The 19,484-nt window shown below is 34.9% G+C and overlaps 1 protein-coding gene across 3 annotated transcripts in view; it reads left to right on the forward strand.

Annotated features, from left to right (window-relative positions):
• The window catches only part of KMT2E (lysine methyltransferase 2E (inactive)), a 76,439-nt gene that overhangs the window by 32,491 nt on the left and 24,464 nt on the right, over positions 1 to 19,484 (forward strand). For all 3 annotated transcript variants that reach the window (XM_054692522.1, XM_037511322.2, XM_054692521.1), the window contains 8 exons: positions 3,728 to 3,842; positions 4,708 to 4,937; positions 6,575 to 6,655; positions 10,967 to 11,025; positions 12,517 to 12,689; positions 15,156 to 15,194; positions 17,794 to 18,024; positions 18,136 to 18,266. In XM_054692522.1, coding sequence (XP_054548497.1) covers positions 3,728 to 3,842; positions 4,708 to 4,937; positions 6,575 to 6,655; positions 10,967 to 11,025; positions 12,517 to 12,689; positions 15,156 to 15,194; positions 17,794 to 18,024; positions 18,136 to 18,266 — 1,059 coding nt within the window. The remainder of the gene's footprint in view (positions 1 to 3,727; positions 3,843 to 4,707; positions 4,938 to 6,574; positions 6,656 to 10,966; positions 11,026 to 12,516; positions 12,690 to 15,155; positions 15,195 to 17,793; positions 18,025 to 18,135; positions 18,267 to 19,484) is intronic.

Below are 19,484 nucleotides of genomic sequence, written 5' to 3' on the forward strand. Positions count from 1 at the left end.
TTCACCAGAGACAGAGTGGGAAACTGAACAGGCAGACTGAGTGAAATATACTGCTGAGGGGAGCAGCAGGCAAGTCAGGAGAGGTCTTCTGCGCCATGTGGGTAGCTTCCTGGCCGGCCAGGGGATTGAACTCGTGCTGCAGAGGCTGCAGACAGCTTTATGGGTTGTATCTTAAACCCTTGCACCGCCAGGGAGGCCCGATAGTGCTTTCTTTAAGCCCTGCACCACCAGGGAGGCCTGAGAAGGTTCCGCTTTTAGTGACTACCATTTTTCTATACCATTGGCTTAAATGTTGCTGGGACTTTTTATCCTTTATTGAGATAATACTGGTTTACAACACTGTATATGACATAGAAGAATAGGTTCACACCTCAGATGTATGTCTGGCATGAGTTTTTAAAGCTGTAATAACAACTCAGCAGTTTCTTATTTATGAATAATTATTGTTCTTACTATATGCCAGTTCTTACTATATGTCTAGGTGCTTGGAATACAGCTATATATCTAAAATCTTACATTTATGTTCAAATTGTTTTTCCTCTAGTAAGTGGAAAATGTCATGAATTAGAGTTCAGGTGTTGTCAGCCCTATCTGTCCAAAATCTTCCCACCTTTCAAGATTTTAGCATTTGTGTGACAGCACAGGAGGGTGGGGAATTCACCAGAGCCAGAGTGGGGAACAGAACAGGCAGGCTGACGAAATACACTGCTGAGGGGAGCAGCAGGCGTGGCTGGAGAGATCTGCGCGCCATGTGGGATCCTCGCTGGTGGCTGGGGATTGAACCGGTGCTGCAGAGGCTGCGGGCAGCTTCGCAGCCCAGCGCTCAACCGTTGCGCCACCAGGGAAGGCCCTGTACCCCAGTTCTTGTATATATAAATAAATAAATCTTTTAAAAAAAAGATACCTAGGAATGCAATTGCTGAATACACTCCTGTAATTGTGTATCAAAAACACAAACCATAGTGCTGTGTTCACCCTACAGACAAATATATGGGATCATATATTTTTAATATTTTGAGAAACTTTCATACAGTTTACCATAGGTATTAGGCCAGTCTGGTACACCAACAGTGTACCAGGGTTCCATTTTCCTCACATCCTTGCCAACACTTGTTCTTGCTTGAATTTACATGTGCACTGAAAGCTTTGTTTTTCAATTCCTATTAGCTATTCCAAAAAATGTCAAGGTTTTTGCCACACTCTGTAGTAACATATTCTGAGTTTTATATAAATCCTTAGAGTAGCTCTTTCTACTCCAGCCACAATTCCTACATGTTGCTCTAATAATACTGTAGATGAGGAATTGCTTAAATCCCACTTCTGTGTAATATTTAAAGAAATTTAAGATCATCAGTATTGTAAAGAAATCAAAAATTTTATTTGCAATTTCTATTTGGTATTTGTACCTCTGGGAATCCGTGTTATAGAAATAATGCCATGTATGCAGAAAAGTTGTATAGAAGGTATACAGTTGCATTGATACCTTTAATGATGAAAAATAAGAAAATTTAAATGCCCACCAATAGGGAAATTGTTAAATAAGCTATAGTACTTTCATATGGTGATTTAAGCAATTATTAACAAAAATAAAGGAGATATTGTCATTGAAAGATGGAAACAGCAAATTGTAAATAGGTGCAATGTATTCTCATAAAAAAAACTTAAGATATATTTATGCATTGGAAAAAATAGAGGGGGATATATGATACAACTTGAGTATATCTAGGGTTGGATGGAAACATGGTATTTCACTTTTTTACATACTTCTGTCTTTAAATTTTATATAATTAGAATGATTAATTTTTAAACTAAGGAATGGATTTCTGTTTTTTAAGAATAAGTTTTTAGCATAACAATATAGACATTAGGTGAGTATTGGTTTTCAGTATTTTCTTAATATTTTGGAACTCTCCTTGTGTACTGTTTTTCAGAACCATTTAATAACCTCAGTTTGTGCTGCCTGGCTGATTTAGCACCCGTTTAAGTGGTCAAAGAACTGGTACTTGTAGGCAAGGGGTAATAGGTAAAAAGGAACTGGGAAAGCAGGCTACTAAAGGGTCACCTCCAGGGCACATTAGGGATTCAGCTTCCTACTATATTATGGCTATATGAATTGTGTGGCTGGACTCCACAGTGGTCCACTTCTGTAGGCCAACTCCTTGGCCTGAATATCTCATATAGTCTCATACCAGCCTCATCTTTGAAGCTTCACGTGAGCACTTGATGTAGCACTTGCTGGACATGGATTAGAGTTGAGACAACGCCACAACACAGGCATTTCTCTATTTGCTTCTCTGGTGCAGAGCTTTACCCTGAATTGTTTGCTCCTTTATTAAGATCCAGGGCTTAAACTCTGGTTAGTCAAAGTGTCAGTTGTCTCAGTGGAGGTGGAGGTTGGGAGCAGATGTTTCAAATATCACAGCCTCAGTCCACAAGTAATAATTTCTTCTATAAGTAAAACACAGGTGATCTGACCTGATCTGTCTTCTTGCCACTTTAGGCTCCAGCTATATTGGGAGCCTCATGCTTAAGCCAGTTATCCTCACTTTACTCCTGTTCCTATGGTTCTCCACTATGCATTCTCTGCCCTGGATGACAATTCTGTGCAGTCCGTTATCCAGCATAATGCTTGGTTTCTAAAGTCCTCAAACATAGATATGTATCCCAAAGTCAGCAGCTGTAGGGCTGTTCATTATGGCTGCCACTCTTTCCTCTCTTGAGTTGTACTGTCACAGTATCACTGAAAACACAGTTCAGTTCCTTTTCCCTAATTTTTTTTTTAAAGATTTTATTTATGCATATAAGAACGCAGGTATAGGCCAGAGGCACTGGGGTGGGATTGGTGTGTGTGTGTGAGAGAGAGAGAGAGAGAGAGAGAGAGAGAGAGAGAGAGAGAGAGAGAGAAAGGATTCACCAGAGACAGAGCGGGAAACAGAATGCAGATTGACTGCTGAAATACACTGCTGAGGAGATCAGTGGGCGAGACAGGAGAGGTCTGCTGCGCCATGTGGATTGGCTCCCTGGCTGACTGGGGATCGAACTTGTGCCGCAGCGGCTGTGGATAGCTTCACAGTGCTGTGCTTAATCCCTTGCGCCACCAGAGAGGCCCCCCATTTTCCCTAAAATTCTTTTTTTTTTTTTTTTTTAAAGATTTATGCATGCATGCAAGAGCTGGGCTACAGGCCAGAGGTGTTGAGGGTGAGAGGATTCACCAGAGACAGTGGGGAACAGAACAGGCAGATTGACCCAAGTACATTGCTGAGGGGAGCAGCGGGCAAGACAGGAGAAGTCTGCTGCAGCATGTGGGTTGCTCCCTGGCTGGCCTGGGGATCGAACTCGTGCTGCAGAGGCTGTGGAAGCTTCATAGGTTGCATCTTAACCCCTTGTGCTACCAGGGTGGCCCTTCTCTGTTTCTGCTGCACTGTACCTATTATATGCTATGGTTGTCTCTGTCTTTGACGGGGTTATTACATTTATTCTGATGCAGTTTAGTAGGGAATATATGAAGAAGGCAAGCTCAGAGTCTTCACTCTGCCACCATCTTGCTGGACATTTATTTCACTTGAACAAAAGTTTTTTTATGACACACAGTCTCGATTAGGGTATGTTTTATCCCCAGTGTCTACATGTAAGAAGACTTCATTTGCATGTGTAGTAAAATATATGCTTATAATTTTAAATTGATGTTTTAATGGAATTTTTTTTAATGCAACTTTTTTCCCTACAGACCAGAATCCGTAGAAGCTAGCCCTGTGGTAGTTGAGAAATCCAACAGTTATCCCCACCAGTTATATACCAGCAGCTCGCATCATTCACACAGTTATATTGGTTTGCCCTATGCGGTAAGTGTCAGATATTTCTGAGAAAATCTAAGGTTTTATGTCTAGAGGTTGAATATAAAATATATCTGGTATTTTGTATATATTAAAAAAGCATTTTTAAAAATATTTGTATAATATTATCTAAACAATAAGATATATAATTTATAGTTTAATTTTTATTTAACTATTTTATCCAAGATATTGAAATTCTGTGAGGAATTTCCTAGAAGTTTAATTATTATGTTTTCCATTTTATGCTATTAATACTTTGATGTTATAATTCTTCTTTATAAAATGGTGGTAGTTATAATTGTATTGTACTATCTATTATTAATTCTAAATTATATACTAACATATGCAATGCATTAATATAGTTGAAATATATTGAGCACTTACATGCCAGAATCTAAGCTAAATATTTTTACAAATACTGTCTCATTTAATCTTTAAAAAAAAAACAACAAACACTTGTGAGATAGTTGTAATTTTTTCCCCATTTCATAGCTGAAAAAATGAAATATGTAATTTAACTTTCAGTGTTGCATACCAAGTAAGAGGCAGCGCTAAGAGGCAGCGCTTAGATTGAAACAGTTTAAATTGATACATTTCTGATGTTGAGGTACAATTTTTGAGAGATTTTTACTACTCAGACCATGGAGTTTGAGAGAAGTTGTGAAATGTGACTGAAGTTACAGGGGAGATATTCACTGACTAGTGTGGTTTAATATCTAGTTTCACTGTTATAATTTTAAAGGTGTTAAAGGAAGAAAAGGGCAGATTTCATGCCTCTTGAATATTCAAATTAAGAATTGAATTTTACTTAAGTTGCTAAGTTCATATTGTTGTTGAAATTAAATTGCTCTGTATTTGTGTTTTAATTACCTAGGACCATAATTATGGTGCTCGTCCTCCTCCAACACCTCCGGCTTCCCCTCCTCCATCAGTTCTTAGTAGCAAAAATGAAGTAGGCATATTCACCACTCCTAATTTTGATGAAACTTCCAGTGCTACTACAATCAGCACATCTGAGGATGGAAGTTATGGTACTGACGTAACCAGGTGCATATGTGGTTTTACACATGATGATGGATACATGATATGCTGTGACAAATGCAGGTAAAATATTTCAGGTTTAATTTATATTTCTTGAATGCTGCTAACCTTGTTTGTTAGATCATTAAAGTCTCTTTTGAAGGAATTAATGAACATTTTTTAAGGGAGACTTCTGTTGTTATCAATGTAGGTCCCTAGAAAAAACCCCTATTGGAAAAACTTTATCTTAGAGTTTATTAGAAATACCCACTGTTAATTGAGTTCTAGGTATTCAGTTCTAATTTATTCATAAAAGATCACATCTCTCTTTGCACACATTCAGGAGTATTTTAACTACATACAGTAATGGACAAGATAGACAAATGAAAGACTTGAATCCTTTGTATTTCCTTTGGAATTATTTGTGCTGTATAGTCAACTGTGATTTTACATTTTGGGGGAATTATATATACATTTTGATTGATGCCTGTTTGACCTTTCTCACTTCCTTTTGATTGGAACCTTGCAGCATTCTGAAGTTTCCTTAAACCAGAACCCTGGTTCAACCAACAGGAAGGGCCACCTCCCCTAGAGAAGGTGTGATTAGAACAGAAAGTGGGCCATTGTTTTCTTTTTTTTTTTTTTTTTTGTTTTAATTGGCTTTTTCATTGGTTTTGGTGGGAGGGAACTGGGAAGGAGAAGAAGGAATAATAGGGTTTCAACCTGAAAGTGATTGAGTCCATCCCTAGATAGTGTGGGAAGCAGGGAGTATTTAAAGAGCACACTCTAGAGGGCAAGAAAGTTTGGTAACTTTACAGGATTTCTTGGGTCTGGTCCTGGCATAACTTACTTGTTTGATTTGAAGTGACAGAACACATACCTGGTTTTTTTTTTTTGTTTGTTTGTTTTTTTTTTTAGTATCTTTAACATTGAAATTCTTTTTCTTATATCATTTTTCATTTTTGCATAATATTTCATTAGTCCCCTCAGGTGTAGTCCCCTTAATTTTCCCACAACTACAGTACCTGTCAACCATCACCTTAGTACCAGTTTTGACACTTCACCCTCCCCTTCCCCTACTGTATGCCTCAGATCTATGGTCTGTGTGCAAGTTTTATCTTTTTCCTGACCCTTTGATCAGTTTCCCTATATTCTACCTACAAATGAAACCATTTAATGTTTTTTTCTTTTTCCTTCTGATTTATCTCACTTAGCATAATCCCTTCCAGCTCTATCAAGTACCAGGCATGAGTTTATTTTTTGACATGTACCCCTGTTTGATTGTAAATGTAAAATGCATGCTAGGGCCAAATGTAAATTACATTACTTATAATACTGTTCCCATCTATTAGATTAGGTAATTAGGAGATGGAGTTGACATAAATATACAATAGGGTTATGTTTCAAAAAGTTGATTTACCTTTGCCAGATAGGGGGAAATTAAATATGAAATTTGATTATTTTTATGGAAATTTTTAGTAGTAATACTTTGACTTAATTTTACTAATAAAAGTATATTGTGGTGCCTTTTCATATAAAAATAAAATCTCATCACCCGTGACAGTATCATTACCATGAACAATCATCTCAGTAAATTTATTCAGGAGGTAGTTTATTAACTAAAAAAACTTAAGCGATAACTTGTTTTCCTCATTATTTTTAAGAAGCTACTTAGGAAACGTTAATTTATATTTTAATCAAACAAAATTTTTTTTTTTAAGTGTTTGGCAACATATTGACTGCATGGGGATTGACAGGCAGCATATTCCTGATACATATCTATGTGAACGTTGTCAACCTAGGTAAGCTGTGCATACTGGTAAGATTGCCAGTATTTTTACAGAGGTAATCTTAGTTAATAGACATTTATGTATGAATTCTAGATTAAACTATTAAAGAGTTACTGTGTTTCATCAACTCTAAGCAGTACCTTTTTTTGTTATGGTTATTATTTTTGTATTCTCACATCTCAAAAATCAGGAAGAATCTTTCCTTGGTAGTGTATTAGTTTGCATTGTAGTGTGTTTATTAATGAGTGTAAACTATTACTGTATCTTCTAAGTAATGGCATCTTTTTTCACTGGCATGTACTATGTTAAATTACTAGATGGACACTCCCTTAATTGAGGTCTGTATTATTCTACCACTTTGCTGTAATGTGTTTTTTTCTCATTTCTTTTTTTCTTAAATCTTTATGGAAATTTCAAATCTATGTAACAGTAAAATAGTGTAATGAACCTGCTTGTTTCCATCATCAAGCCTCAACAATTATCAATACTCTGTTATTTATACTGCCATATATTTCTTCGACCCTTCACATTTTAATGCAAACCGCAGACCATATTTCATTCCTATGTATCCTTATGCATTTCAGTGTGTGTGTGTATTTATTTGTCTATGCACTTTGGTAAAAATCTATAGAACAGTTCTTTACTAAATAAATAAAACCATAAGACCATTATTAAGCATGCAATAAATCTCTTGGCCAGCCACTGCATTTCATCAAGGAACTGAGTTTACTGATTGCATTGTCATGATTTAACAGGTTTCTCTGCCCTCTACATTTCTGTAAATAGGTGTGTGACCAGATTTAGGTTCAATTTTGTTTCCAATAGTCTTTCCATTGATAGTATATCTTATCAGATGACACATACTATTTGGTTGTCTCTGATAGTCATACTTTAGATACATTAATTTTTTTAGGGATTCAGATCAGTGACATGTAGATGTTAATTTTATTGTTAATCATTGCTACAGTAGTTTTCTCAAGGCTTATTACAGTAACACAGGATAAATGCTTTTTGAGCTTTTATTTGCCATTTTTCAGAATGAAAAAAATTTATGTAGCATTGTGACCTCAGAGCTTTTCACATATGGATGTCGGTCTGTTGCAGTTATTATCTTTACTAATGTTCATATTTGTCCCATATTTGGTCAGTGGGAGCCTCTTCAAGTTGACTCTCGTCCTTTTTACAGTACCTGATATGGTACTTGCAAATTTTTCTTCTTAAAGATTATTTATTTATTTATGCACACAGAACTGGGGTGTAGGACAGAGGTGGGGGTGGTGGTGAAAGGATTCACCAGAGACAGAGTGGGGTGCAGAACAGGGAGATCCACTGAAATATACTGTTGAGGGGAGCAGCGGTTGAGACAGGATCCCCTGGCTGGGGATCGAACTCATGCCACAGTGACTGGAGATAGCTCGATAGTGCTGAGACTTTAACCACTGTGCCACCAGGGAGGCCTGGTACTTGATAATTTTTATGCTATCTGATATGATAGGATATCTTGATTCCTATGTATTTTTAGTGGACAGTAGACAAATGCATGTTGTCTATCTCTTTAAGATACATGAGTTTATACAGATGACTGCAAATTAAATTTAGGAATACAGGGCCTACCTGGTGGCGCAAGGGATTAAGCACTGCACTGTGAAGCAATCCACAGCCTAGCGCGAGTTCAATCCCTGGCCGGCCAGGGTGCTACCCACATGGCGTAGCAGATCTCTCCTGCCTCGCCCGCTGCTCCCCTCAGCAGTGTATTTCAGTCAGTCAGTCTGTCTGTTCTGTTCCCCACACTGTTTCTAGTGAATCCTCTCACTCCCTGCATCTCTGCCCTGTAGCCCAGCTCTTGTATGCATAAATAAATAAATCTTTAAAAATAAATAAATTTAGGAATACAAGGTTTTCGTTGTTCATTTCTGTATTCCACATCTAGCCCCTTTTATCCTCGTTTTCTACAACACAGATAATAGTGTAGCTAGACTATCACACTATATGCTTAATCCCACAGAAAAATATAGCAGTTTTCATAGTAACAGTACCAACACTAGCAATAACAATATAATTATGTAAAGCACAGAACTTTTTGTCTCTTTTCCACATGTGACATGTAATTAGATACTTAAATTCCTAGAATGAACTTCAGTATATTGTTACACCACCAATTGCATATGCACCTATAGTAATTAGGGTTGTTTTTTTATTTTTTTTAATTGAATTTTAAAATTTTAATTGTAGTTCACATGTAGTTAGCAAATAATACAGAGATCCTATATCTCCTTTACCCAGTTTACCTCAGTGGTTACATCTTACAAGACTATTAAAACAGTATAACCTTGATATTGACATTGATACAGGCAAGATACAGAAAATTTTCATTGTAAGGATCACTCAGGTCCCTTTTCATAGCTACACCCACCATTTTTCTCCTCCCGTTTGACAACCAGTAATCCAAACTCCATTTCTTTAATTTTGACATTTCAAGAATGTTTTATAAGTGGGATCATATGGCATATGACCCAGGATATGACCTTTGGGAAATGGTTTTTCTTAGCCTAATTCCCTGGAGAGCCAGAAAATTTGTAACATTTATAGGTATTTCTCTTTTACTACTGAGTAGTAATCTATGTTGTATGTGGACCACAGTTTATTAAACCATTCATCGTTGAAGGCATTTTGGGTCATTTCTACTTTTTGGCTACTAAAAATGAAGTTACTGTGAACACTTGTGTACAGGCTCTGGTATGAACCTAAGTTTTTTTTCCTCTGGGTAAATGTCCAAGAGTAGTTGTATATTTAGTTTTAGAAGAAATTGTTCAGCTGTTATTCAACTGAATGGTAATTGCACCATTTTATATTCCTGCTAGAAATGTATGAGTAATAGTTCTTTATTTTTAAGGATTGCCTTCTATACTTTTTGTAATTTTATACTTGTGTATTTATATAATAGTACCATTATATTGAAATGAACTATCTAAAGCATTATATATTCAAATAGGTCTTACCCCATCTCTGTTCCTTTCTACCCCAGAAGTAACATTTTTTTAAAATCTATTACTCCATTTGTTTTCTTTTTAAAAACAGATGTTAGGTATGTATTTCCCTCCTTACTTAGGTAAACAGTAGTATATCATAGAATATTTGCTACCTTTTTCCCTCTTAAATATATATGCTGAAGATCGCTTCATATTTGTATACAGAGATTTGCTTTTTTCTATAGCTTCAAGGTACTCCCAGCTTTTTCATGTAGGATTTATTCAACCAGCTCCCTTTGTACATTTTCAGTGTTTTGTAATTGCAAAGAGAAGAATGATTGGTCATTAAAAGGGTAAATGCATATATAATATTTAGTTAGATATTACCAAATTCCCATCTGGTAGGAACTGTATAGTTTTATTTTCCACTGGTAATGGATAAGTGTGGCTATTTTCTCAGCTTCACAATGGTGCTTGACAGGTCTGGATTTTTGTCAGTTTAGCTAGATGAGAATTAGCAATCACAGTGTGGTTATATTTTGCATTTCTTTATTAAGTTTTTCTAGATGATTTTGTTTTATATTACAATAGGTACTAGTCTTTTTGTCAGAAAATTTTTGAATGGATTCAATGTTGATGAATTCAATGAGAGGTGGTTTAAAGTTCACCAGTAGAGGGGGCAGTAAGTGGATCTGCTTATTGTGATAACCAGGGTACTTGACATAGATGCTGGATAATTACATAGTCTAGTAGACATTTGAGCAAGTCTATTACTGTGTTTAGGCATTTCAGTACAAACTGCTTTTTCTCCCATCTGAGAGTACGTAATGTTATTTGACCTCTACATCAATAAGTTTAGATGGAAAATATTGGGAAAGAAAAGTCAAATAATTACTATGAATGATGTAGGTCATGAGTGGAAGGTGAAGGAGGTTAGTGAAATATTTTACTTAATTGTTAAATACCTAGTGTTCATTATCTCAGAAGTGGAAATAATTTTAGGCAAATGGTAATAATGCACATATAGATTCCAGTTCAGTGTTAATATATTTATTTAAGAAATTTGGTATGTATTTAATTATATTGTTAACATTTTTTTCCAGACTTTTTAAGTATTCACTTGGGGAAAAAAAGTACCAGTTTTCTAAGTAAATTAATTATTAACAGAGTACAGAGTACACTTAACTGGCATTTACCTCTAACTGTGCTAGATCAAATCTAAACTAAAGCGTACTCTACTAAACTATATTGTTGACTTTTCAATGTCAGAACATTAGAGAAATTGTAAAATTTATCACATTTAAATGAAAAAATGTTATGAAAATATGATAATCATGTTAATATTTTAATGTAGGAGTTTGGATAAAGAGAGGGCGGTGCAACTACAACGCCGGAAAAGGGAAAATATGTCAGGTGGGTGAAAAAGATCTATACCAAATTAAGATTAGTGTGATAGAGAAAATAAATGGTTATCAATCAGTTGTAAATACCTTACTGATGAATTTTATTGTATATATAATTTATAATCTTGGTATAGATTTTAAATATCCTCTTTAGAATATAGAATAAGACTACTTATTTAGAGGAAAAGAAAATAAGTTTTTAATCTTCTCTATTTTCCTACATATAGGTAGCCTATTATGTTTGTTAATACAAATTTATAATAGTCTATTGGTTTTAAGAAGTAAAGTATATTCTTCTGAAAAAAAGGTCATCTTTATGTTTATCATATAGAATAGTAATTCTTCCGTTTTCAGGAACAGAATTTATAAGTATAACACTGTATTTTGGCTTAAAAAATGTTGATACCAATACAACTGGTTTTGTTTTTGTTTTTTTTTTAAAGATTTATTTATTTATATATACAAGAACTGGGGTATAGGCCAGAGGTGCGGGGGGTGAGAGGATTCACCAGAGACAGAGTGGGGAACAGAACAGGCAGATTGACTGAAGTACACTGCTGAGTGGAGCAGTGAGCAAGTCAGGAGAGGTCTGCTGTGCCATGTGGGTAGCTCCCTGGTCGGGGATCGAACTCATGCTGCAGTGACTGTGGAGAGCTTCATAGGTTACGTCTTAACCCCTTGTGCCACCAGGGAGGCCCCCAGTACAACTGGTTTTGAATAATCATAATTTATTGAATTATTACTGTTTGATGGACATTTGGGTTGTTTATACTATTTTTTGTTTGTTACTGTTACTCCACATAGATGTTCAAAGAAATCTCGTGGATAAGGTTTTTCATACTTTTGCCATTTTATCCTTGGATAGATCCCTAGAAATGGGATTGATGGGTGAAAGAATAAGCACATATTTGATTTTCCTAGAAAGAACTAAATTCCCTTTAGTAGGGAATTTTGAGTTTCCAAAGGCAATACAGACAAGTGCCTGTTTTCTAGTCACAGTACCCAAGTGTGTTGCCAGACTTTTGTATTCTTTTTAGTTTTTAATACATGAGATGATATTTGTAGTTTGCATTTTTTTTTAAGATTTATTTTATTTATGCATACAAGAACTGGGTACAGGCTAGAGGGGGGGCATGAGAATATTCACCAGAGACAGAGTAGGGGACAGAACAGGCAGATTGACTGAAATACACTGCTGAGGGGAGCAGTGGGCAAGACAGGAGAGGTCTGCTGTGCCATGTGGTTTAGCTTCCTGGCCAGGGGGTCTAACTCTCTGCCATGGCCATGGATAGCTTCATAGTGCTGCGTCTTAACCCCTTGCGCCACCAGGGAGGCCCCAGTAGTTTGCATTTAAATGTATCTTATGGACAAAATAAGTGAGGGAGTGAAATGTGTTTATTCTTCAGAAAGATGGAGAATAGTTTGTCATGTGGGATGCTTTAGTTTATTGTCTGAAATAAAAGTACTGTATGTGCAAACGTTTTTTGTTTTGCCTTTGAAGATGGTGATACCAGTGCAACTGAGAGTGGTGACGAGGTTCCTGTGGAATTATATACTGCATTTCAGCATACTCCAACATCAATTACTTTAACAGCTTCAAGAGTTTCCAAGGTTAATGATAAAAGAAGGAAAAAAAGTGGGGAGAAAGAACAAAACATTTCCAAATGTAAAAAAGTAAGTTTTTCCTTTTTTTAGATGAGTATAGTTAGGAAATAGTGGAGCTGCATTTTACAGGATGGACAGGAGAATAATGCATAGTAGCTAGACAAGTTAATAGGATCTGAACTTAATTGAACTCATTGAAAATTTTTAACATGTTTTAAAGATTGAAGTGGAATGGAGAAAAGTGTTTGCAGAATGCTTTGAAATCATCGCCCTAATGAAACTAGTCCTAGAAAAGCTAAAATAAAATAGAAAAACTGCTGTTTCAGAAAACAGAAATAACAATCCTATATTTTTAATAGCTTATGAACAGGTAAGGAGCATATAGTGATTGTGTGAATGATTGCTTATAGCTGCTCTTTTCTGAATCATTTAATAAGGCTCCATATTTGTTGAATTTCTTACCTTATGATTTTTTTTTTTTTTTTTTTTTTTTTTTTTTTTTTTTTTACTTTTATGTGATAAATTAACCCTAGGCTATGATGGCAGAAAACTGTAAGGCACTTTTTCATTTGTTATAATTGCTATTGAGAATTCTGTTACGTAAGGTGAAAAATAGTGACATTATACTTAGATGTAAAACCAAGAATTAAGAATATAGCAATTTTTTCCTTGAGTCATTCTTTAGATATTTGTCTATATACTAAGTTGCATGTACTTTTTTTTCACATACCTGATTAAAATGAACCTTGACTCTTAACAGTCTTCATGTTTATGTCCTTTTCTAGTTCTGCTACTTTTCATCCTGTTTTTATCCAATCTGGGCAATTAGTATTAGCAGATTCTACCTGTTCTCTCTGGATACTTTTGTTTATGCTGTTCCCTTCATCTTTTAGAATAATCTCTTGGAGATCCACCTTGAAGCACTAACTTCCTTCACAAAACTTGCTTTTTTCATACCAAATATAACCATCTTTCTTTGCATTTCATCATGGCATTCAACCTTTCACTGTAACAGTTAATCACATTTTTCTTTGTTTCGTTGTTACTTTGCTCATCTCAGATTGTGATTTAACCAGCGAGAGACTATTAAGTATGTTTTAAATTTAGGAACTCATGTATAGGCCTTGATTTACCGTTTTCATCTACTGCTTTGAAATTATACTTTGTTTATTGTATAAAAGTTACTTGATAATTTTATACTTACATAGTAGTTCTGTTTTTAGGTTAGATGTTTTAATTTAATTTTTTTTTTTTTTTAAGCATAGACTCATTTTCTCTGGCTGCAATGACTTGGGTATTTAAAATGAAACCATGGATCTTGGATTCTTATTTATTTTAGAATATTGCTCTGTATTTAAGAAGGAAAAGTTTTTCTGTTTTGTTGTTAGTAATACTTGACAGGAATTAGAAGGAAAAAATCCAGGAACTGGCCATAAAAGATAACAACTATATTTAGAGAGACTAACAAACATAAATGCAGAGTAATACAGATCCAAATATATTTAACTGCCAAATTTGTGTGTAGTGTATATGTTAGAAGAGCAAAAGATTTAAAAAAAAAAAAGAAAAGCAAAGAATCTTCATTTAAAACATGGGAAGAGAGCTAGGTGAGTGAACTATGGAGAAAGGGATGTATTCAGATAGATGGATAACACATAGTTTTATAATAGTCTTGTACTAAAGAGCTCTGGGTTTATATTTGTTACTCTCTAAGTACAGTTTATATTGGGAGCAGGGAGGCAGGTTGAGGATAATAGGAATTATGTCTTAAATCTCACTTTAGGATCTGGAGATTAGTGAACTCTCACTGAATTTTGATCAAATGAAAATTCACAATACTGCTTATTACTTAAGTGCTCAAATGTTACTTGCTAGTTGATTTGTAGAATTAAAATAACTTGATTTTTTCACTCCTAAAACTTACCTCATTCCATCAAAAAATTAATTTTTTAATGATTTATTTATTTATGCATACAAGAACTGGGGTACATGCCAGAGTTGTAGGGGGTGAGAGGATTCACCAGAGACACAGTGGGGAACAGAACAGGCAGACTGACTGAAATACACTGCTGAGGGGAGCAATGGGCGTGACAGGAGAGGTCTGCTGTACCATGTGGGTAGCTCCCAGGCTGTCGGGGATCATACTTGTGCTGCAGAGGCTGCAGATAGCTTCATCGTGCAGCACTTAACCCCTTGCATCACCAGGGAGGCCCAAAATTATCGTATTTTTAACACCCAGCTTTTGTCAAATATTTTTCCATGGTTGTAATATTGAGCACACAAAAAATGTGAAATTGCTAAGAATGCATACCATATACATATTTTCATGTTCTTACATAGTCTGCATTATTTGTAATTGAATAATATTTTAATAGATGACTATTTTAATATCCCCTCATTTTGACTATATTGGTTATTATCAAAGTTTTTGTTATTATGAGACCTCAGTAAAAAGCTTCAGTGAACCAACTAATTTTTAAAAACTAATTATATCCAGTTTTTAAAAAACTAACTTAGAGTTCCATGTCGTTTCAGGCCTTTCGTGAAGGATCAAGGAAATCATCAAGAGTTAAGGTAAATAACTTTAAGCCCTTACTATGAATGCCCATTATTCAGGAGCTTACTTAACTAGTTGCTTGTCCATAATCATTACTTTATGCTCGTATCATTGTGTATCATTTTTATTGCTTCTTATCTTTGCCAGGAGTGGGATCATAGAGGACTCTATGGTTCTAAGCCACTCTTGGAGTTTATTAACACTATTAAAATATTAAGCTAAAGGAAAGGAGGAGGTATATGAGAAACTTCTAAGATTTTAATTTTGGGTAATATGAATTTCAGTTATTGCTTTCCATGCTTCCAGTACCATTTGTATTATCGGTATGTAAGACGTTTGAATGCCAAGTCGCACTGGAGTTTGAAAATCTGCTCTTTTGCCTAGTTGGGATCCCAGGGATTTTGTCAACAATTGTTACAAAAGTCTGTAGTATCACAAATTAGTCACTTACAATCTTGAATTAGAATACATCCTTAATTTTATAGATGAACCAGTTTTGCTGAGAGAAGCAAGGTTCCCCAACTCTGCCTTTGCCTAAAATATAGGTTTATGTTGAATCACAGAGGTTAGCTATATGGTGTTACCAATATTTTCTGGGTTAGGTAGTAAAGGATAATGGATTTCTCAAGTTGTCAGCTATTAACATAGAATGTGGGAAACATGTTACACAGTATATCTGTTATCCCTGTTGTATAAAGAAAGCATAATACTACTTCACAAATCTGAAAACAACCAGTTTTCCAATGATTATTGCGTGGTTTATAATTTTCGAGAATGTTAATAATTAAGATATTAATCTTGGATTTATAGGATTTTCTCTCACTCAGAGAGGTCTGAAAAAGATATTAGACTGAGCTGTTGGAATTGTAGATACTTCAGCAGTTTTTCTTTCTTCCCATTTTATCTAATCACTTTATTAGCAGGCTTAATATTGAAGAGCTTCTCTAACTGAAATGCTTTTTCATTTGTTATATAAAGATGTGACTTGGAAATTAAAAAAAGTCAGTGCTTTGTGCATTTTTAAAAATGTCTTTTCCTTAACCTGAGGATATGTCTTTAATATCATTACAATTGCAACAAAAAATTCTGAGCCATTTATAAGTTTTAGGAGATGTAAAAGAGCTATACATAGTAAAGATATACCAAGTTAGTAGAGAGAGGTAGGGAGCCACAAACAAAAAAAACTTTAAAAAACTGAATAGATTTCTGAAGTAAAGCTGAAGAAATCCTTAATTATATAGTACCTCATATTTGTATAAAAATCTGTTCTTGATTATGTAAGTGTTCATTAAAATGTAGACCATATGAGTACTTACAATATCAATTGGTAAAATATACCTACCGCCATCAAATAGTTTATTAACTTACTGTATCATTTTAACAAAGTATGATATATTTTATAATAAAGATTACTTCTATGGAAGACAGATTTATGGTAAATTTTGGCACATGTAACTATATACATATACATATCTAACAGGATACTTTAGGAACTTTAAGACATTATATGATTTTGAAATTTCTTAGTTATTTTAGGTTATACATAATACAGAAATAATTGCACATCTGTTTTCCCATCAGGGTGTTTAATATTGTTGAAAGAAATTGATAAACTGCATTTACAACTAAGTTGAAATTTGATGTCTTAATTCCATTGTAAATTTGAATAATGGTGATAAGATGCAATGAATATTCTTGTTCTCTGCATTAACTGATTTTCATGATAAGTTTGCACATATAAGAATTATTAAAGTCCCGGTTTTAATAAAATTTTTAAACATGTAATAATTGTGCCTTCCTGCAAATTGCATTCTAGTAAGGGTTCACTTTTTCTTTCATAACATATTAAGAAGAGCAGTTGTAACTTTTTACTACTTGGCATTTATTATTTTTATCTTACCAGTTTAAATGTGTGTGAGTGGGGGAGTGTATGGAAGAGGACAAGCATTTAAGCTGGAATGACCTTGCCCTCATTATGACCCATAAATTTAGGCTATGAATTATTTTGGGTCATTTCACATTTCAAATTGGGTCATTATTCTCATGTCAAATTTATCATATAGACAAGTGACTATAGATCTTGAATTATACTAAATTAAGATATCAAAGTATATTTTTGTTATAAATTACATTAAAATTATAGTATTAAGAAAGTTAGTTTAAAAGTGCAGTGTATATAGTTTACAAAATTGCAAATTTATTCTGATTAAAAAGAACTGAGTACATAATAGTTTGTGTTTTGTTGCTATAGATATTGGTAGTCTCTACAATAAATAATACACTTTTTTTTTTACCATTAGCTAACAGACAATAGTTTTGGGTATTTGTATTTTGTTGCTGTGTGCTCTGTTTGGCTAAGGTAGTGACAGTAAAGCTTGAATTACTGCTATTCTAACTTAATTCGGCTTCCTTCTGCTTTTCACCTCATATTTGGCATGCATGTAAAAATGTAGTAGGTTACTCATTTGTGGTCTTAATTTCACTAGATTCTACTTAGAAACCCTAACATTACTTCTAACATATCAATGTTCTTTCATGTAGATTACTGTTTATTTTGTGGAGGTGTGTATAATACTGTAAGACCAGGTATTAATGCTTGCTTTGCTATGATTTTAGGGTTCAGCTCCAGAGATTGATCCTTCATCTGATGGCTCAAATTTTGGATGGGAAACAAAAATCAAAGCATGGATGGATCGATATGAAGAGGCAAATAATAACCAGTATAGCGAGGGTGTTCAGAGGGAGGCACAAAGAATAGCTCTGAGATTAGGCAATGGGAATGATAAAAAAGACATAAATAAGGCAGATTTGAATGCCAACAATTTGCTCTTCAAACCTCCTGTAGAGGTAAATATATCATCTCCCAGAAATTACCAATTGAAAGCCTTTTTCTAATGTATATCTTAAATAGCATGGTTGCAACCAGTTTTAATTAATGTCTACTTTTTTTAATTTTAGAGCCACATACAAAAAAATAAGAAAATTCTGAAATCAGCTAAAGACTTGCCTCCTGATGCACTTATCATTGAATACAGAGGAAAATTTATGCTGAGAGAACAGTTTGAAGCAAATGGATATTTCTTTAAGAGGTATATTCATTTACTTTTCCCACCCCAGTTTTCTGTAGTAAAATATTGCATTTTTAAAAACGGTTTATTTGTGCATACAAGAACTGGGGTACAGGCTGGAGGTACAGGGGTGAGAGGAATCACCAGAGACAGAGTGGGGAACAGAACAAGCAGATCTTCTGAAATACTGCTGAGGGGAGCAGTCGGTGAGACAGGAGAGGTCTGCTGTGCCATGTGGGTAGCTCCCTGGCTGGCCGGGGATTGAACTTTTGCTGCAGAGGCAGCGGATAGCTTTACAATGCTGTGCTTAACTCCTTGAGCCACCAGGGAGGCCCAAATATTGCATTTTCTTTTAAAGATTTATTTATTTATGCATACAAGAGCTGGGGTACAGGCCAGAGGTGTCGGGGGGTGAGAGGGTTCACCAGAGACAGTGGGGACCAGAACAGGCAGATCTACTGAAATACTGCTGAGGGGAGCAGCGGGTGAGACAGAAGAGGTCTCCTCCACTATGTGAGTCAGCTCCCTGGTCAGGGATTGAACTCATGCTGCAGTGGCTGGTGATAGCTTCATATAGTGCTGAGACTTATCTTCTGCCACCAGGGAGGCCCCTAAATACTGCAGTTTTAAATGTTTTACTATGATACTGTGTTGCAGTGTATTTTGTTTTCCTAAGTTACCATTTTAATAAAACTATTGTGGTTGAACTGTGATTAATGATAACTTTTGAAATCTAACTACATAAAAAAATACAACTACGTAAAGAATTTTAGACATATTGCTTAATCTCTTCCTCATTTCTTACAATCTTAAAATAATCTACTTCAAAACAATGCAGGTTGATATTAAAAACTCATATTACCTGAAATTACAAGGAAATCTTAACATATAGCACCTTCCTTATAATTCATTGTAACATAAGTGCTAGAATCTTGAAAGACTATTGGTAACCGTAGGCAAACCTTTCCTTTTTTTATTAGAGGATGTTAGAGCCTACATTATTATCACCACACTTTAACTCCAATTTAGTTGGTACTAGAATGGTTTTGGAGGCCTCTTCAATAATTTGATTGGGAGGAGGCCAGAGAATTAATGTGGTCCCATAATCATGATTTCCCTGAGGTTTAGAAGTATGTTTGCATCTCTAGAGAGTTAACATTCTCCATCTATAGCCTATAATTACTGGAAATGTTTTTTGCTGTTTATAACTTGAGTTTCTAATTTAGAAAAGATTAATCC

The sequence above is a fragment of the Talpa occidentalis genome, unplaced genomic scaffold, assembly GCF_014898055.3.
Source record: "Talpa occidentalis isolate TD23 unplaced genomic scaffold, MPIMG_talOcc4v2.1, whole genome shotgun sequence".
Lineage (NCBI taxonomy): Eukaryota > Metazoa > Chordata > Mammalia > Eulipotyphla > Talpidae > Talpa > Talpa occidentalis.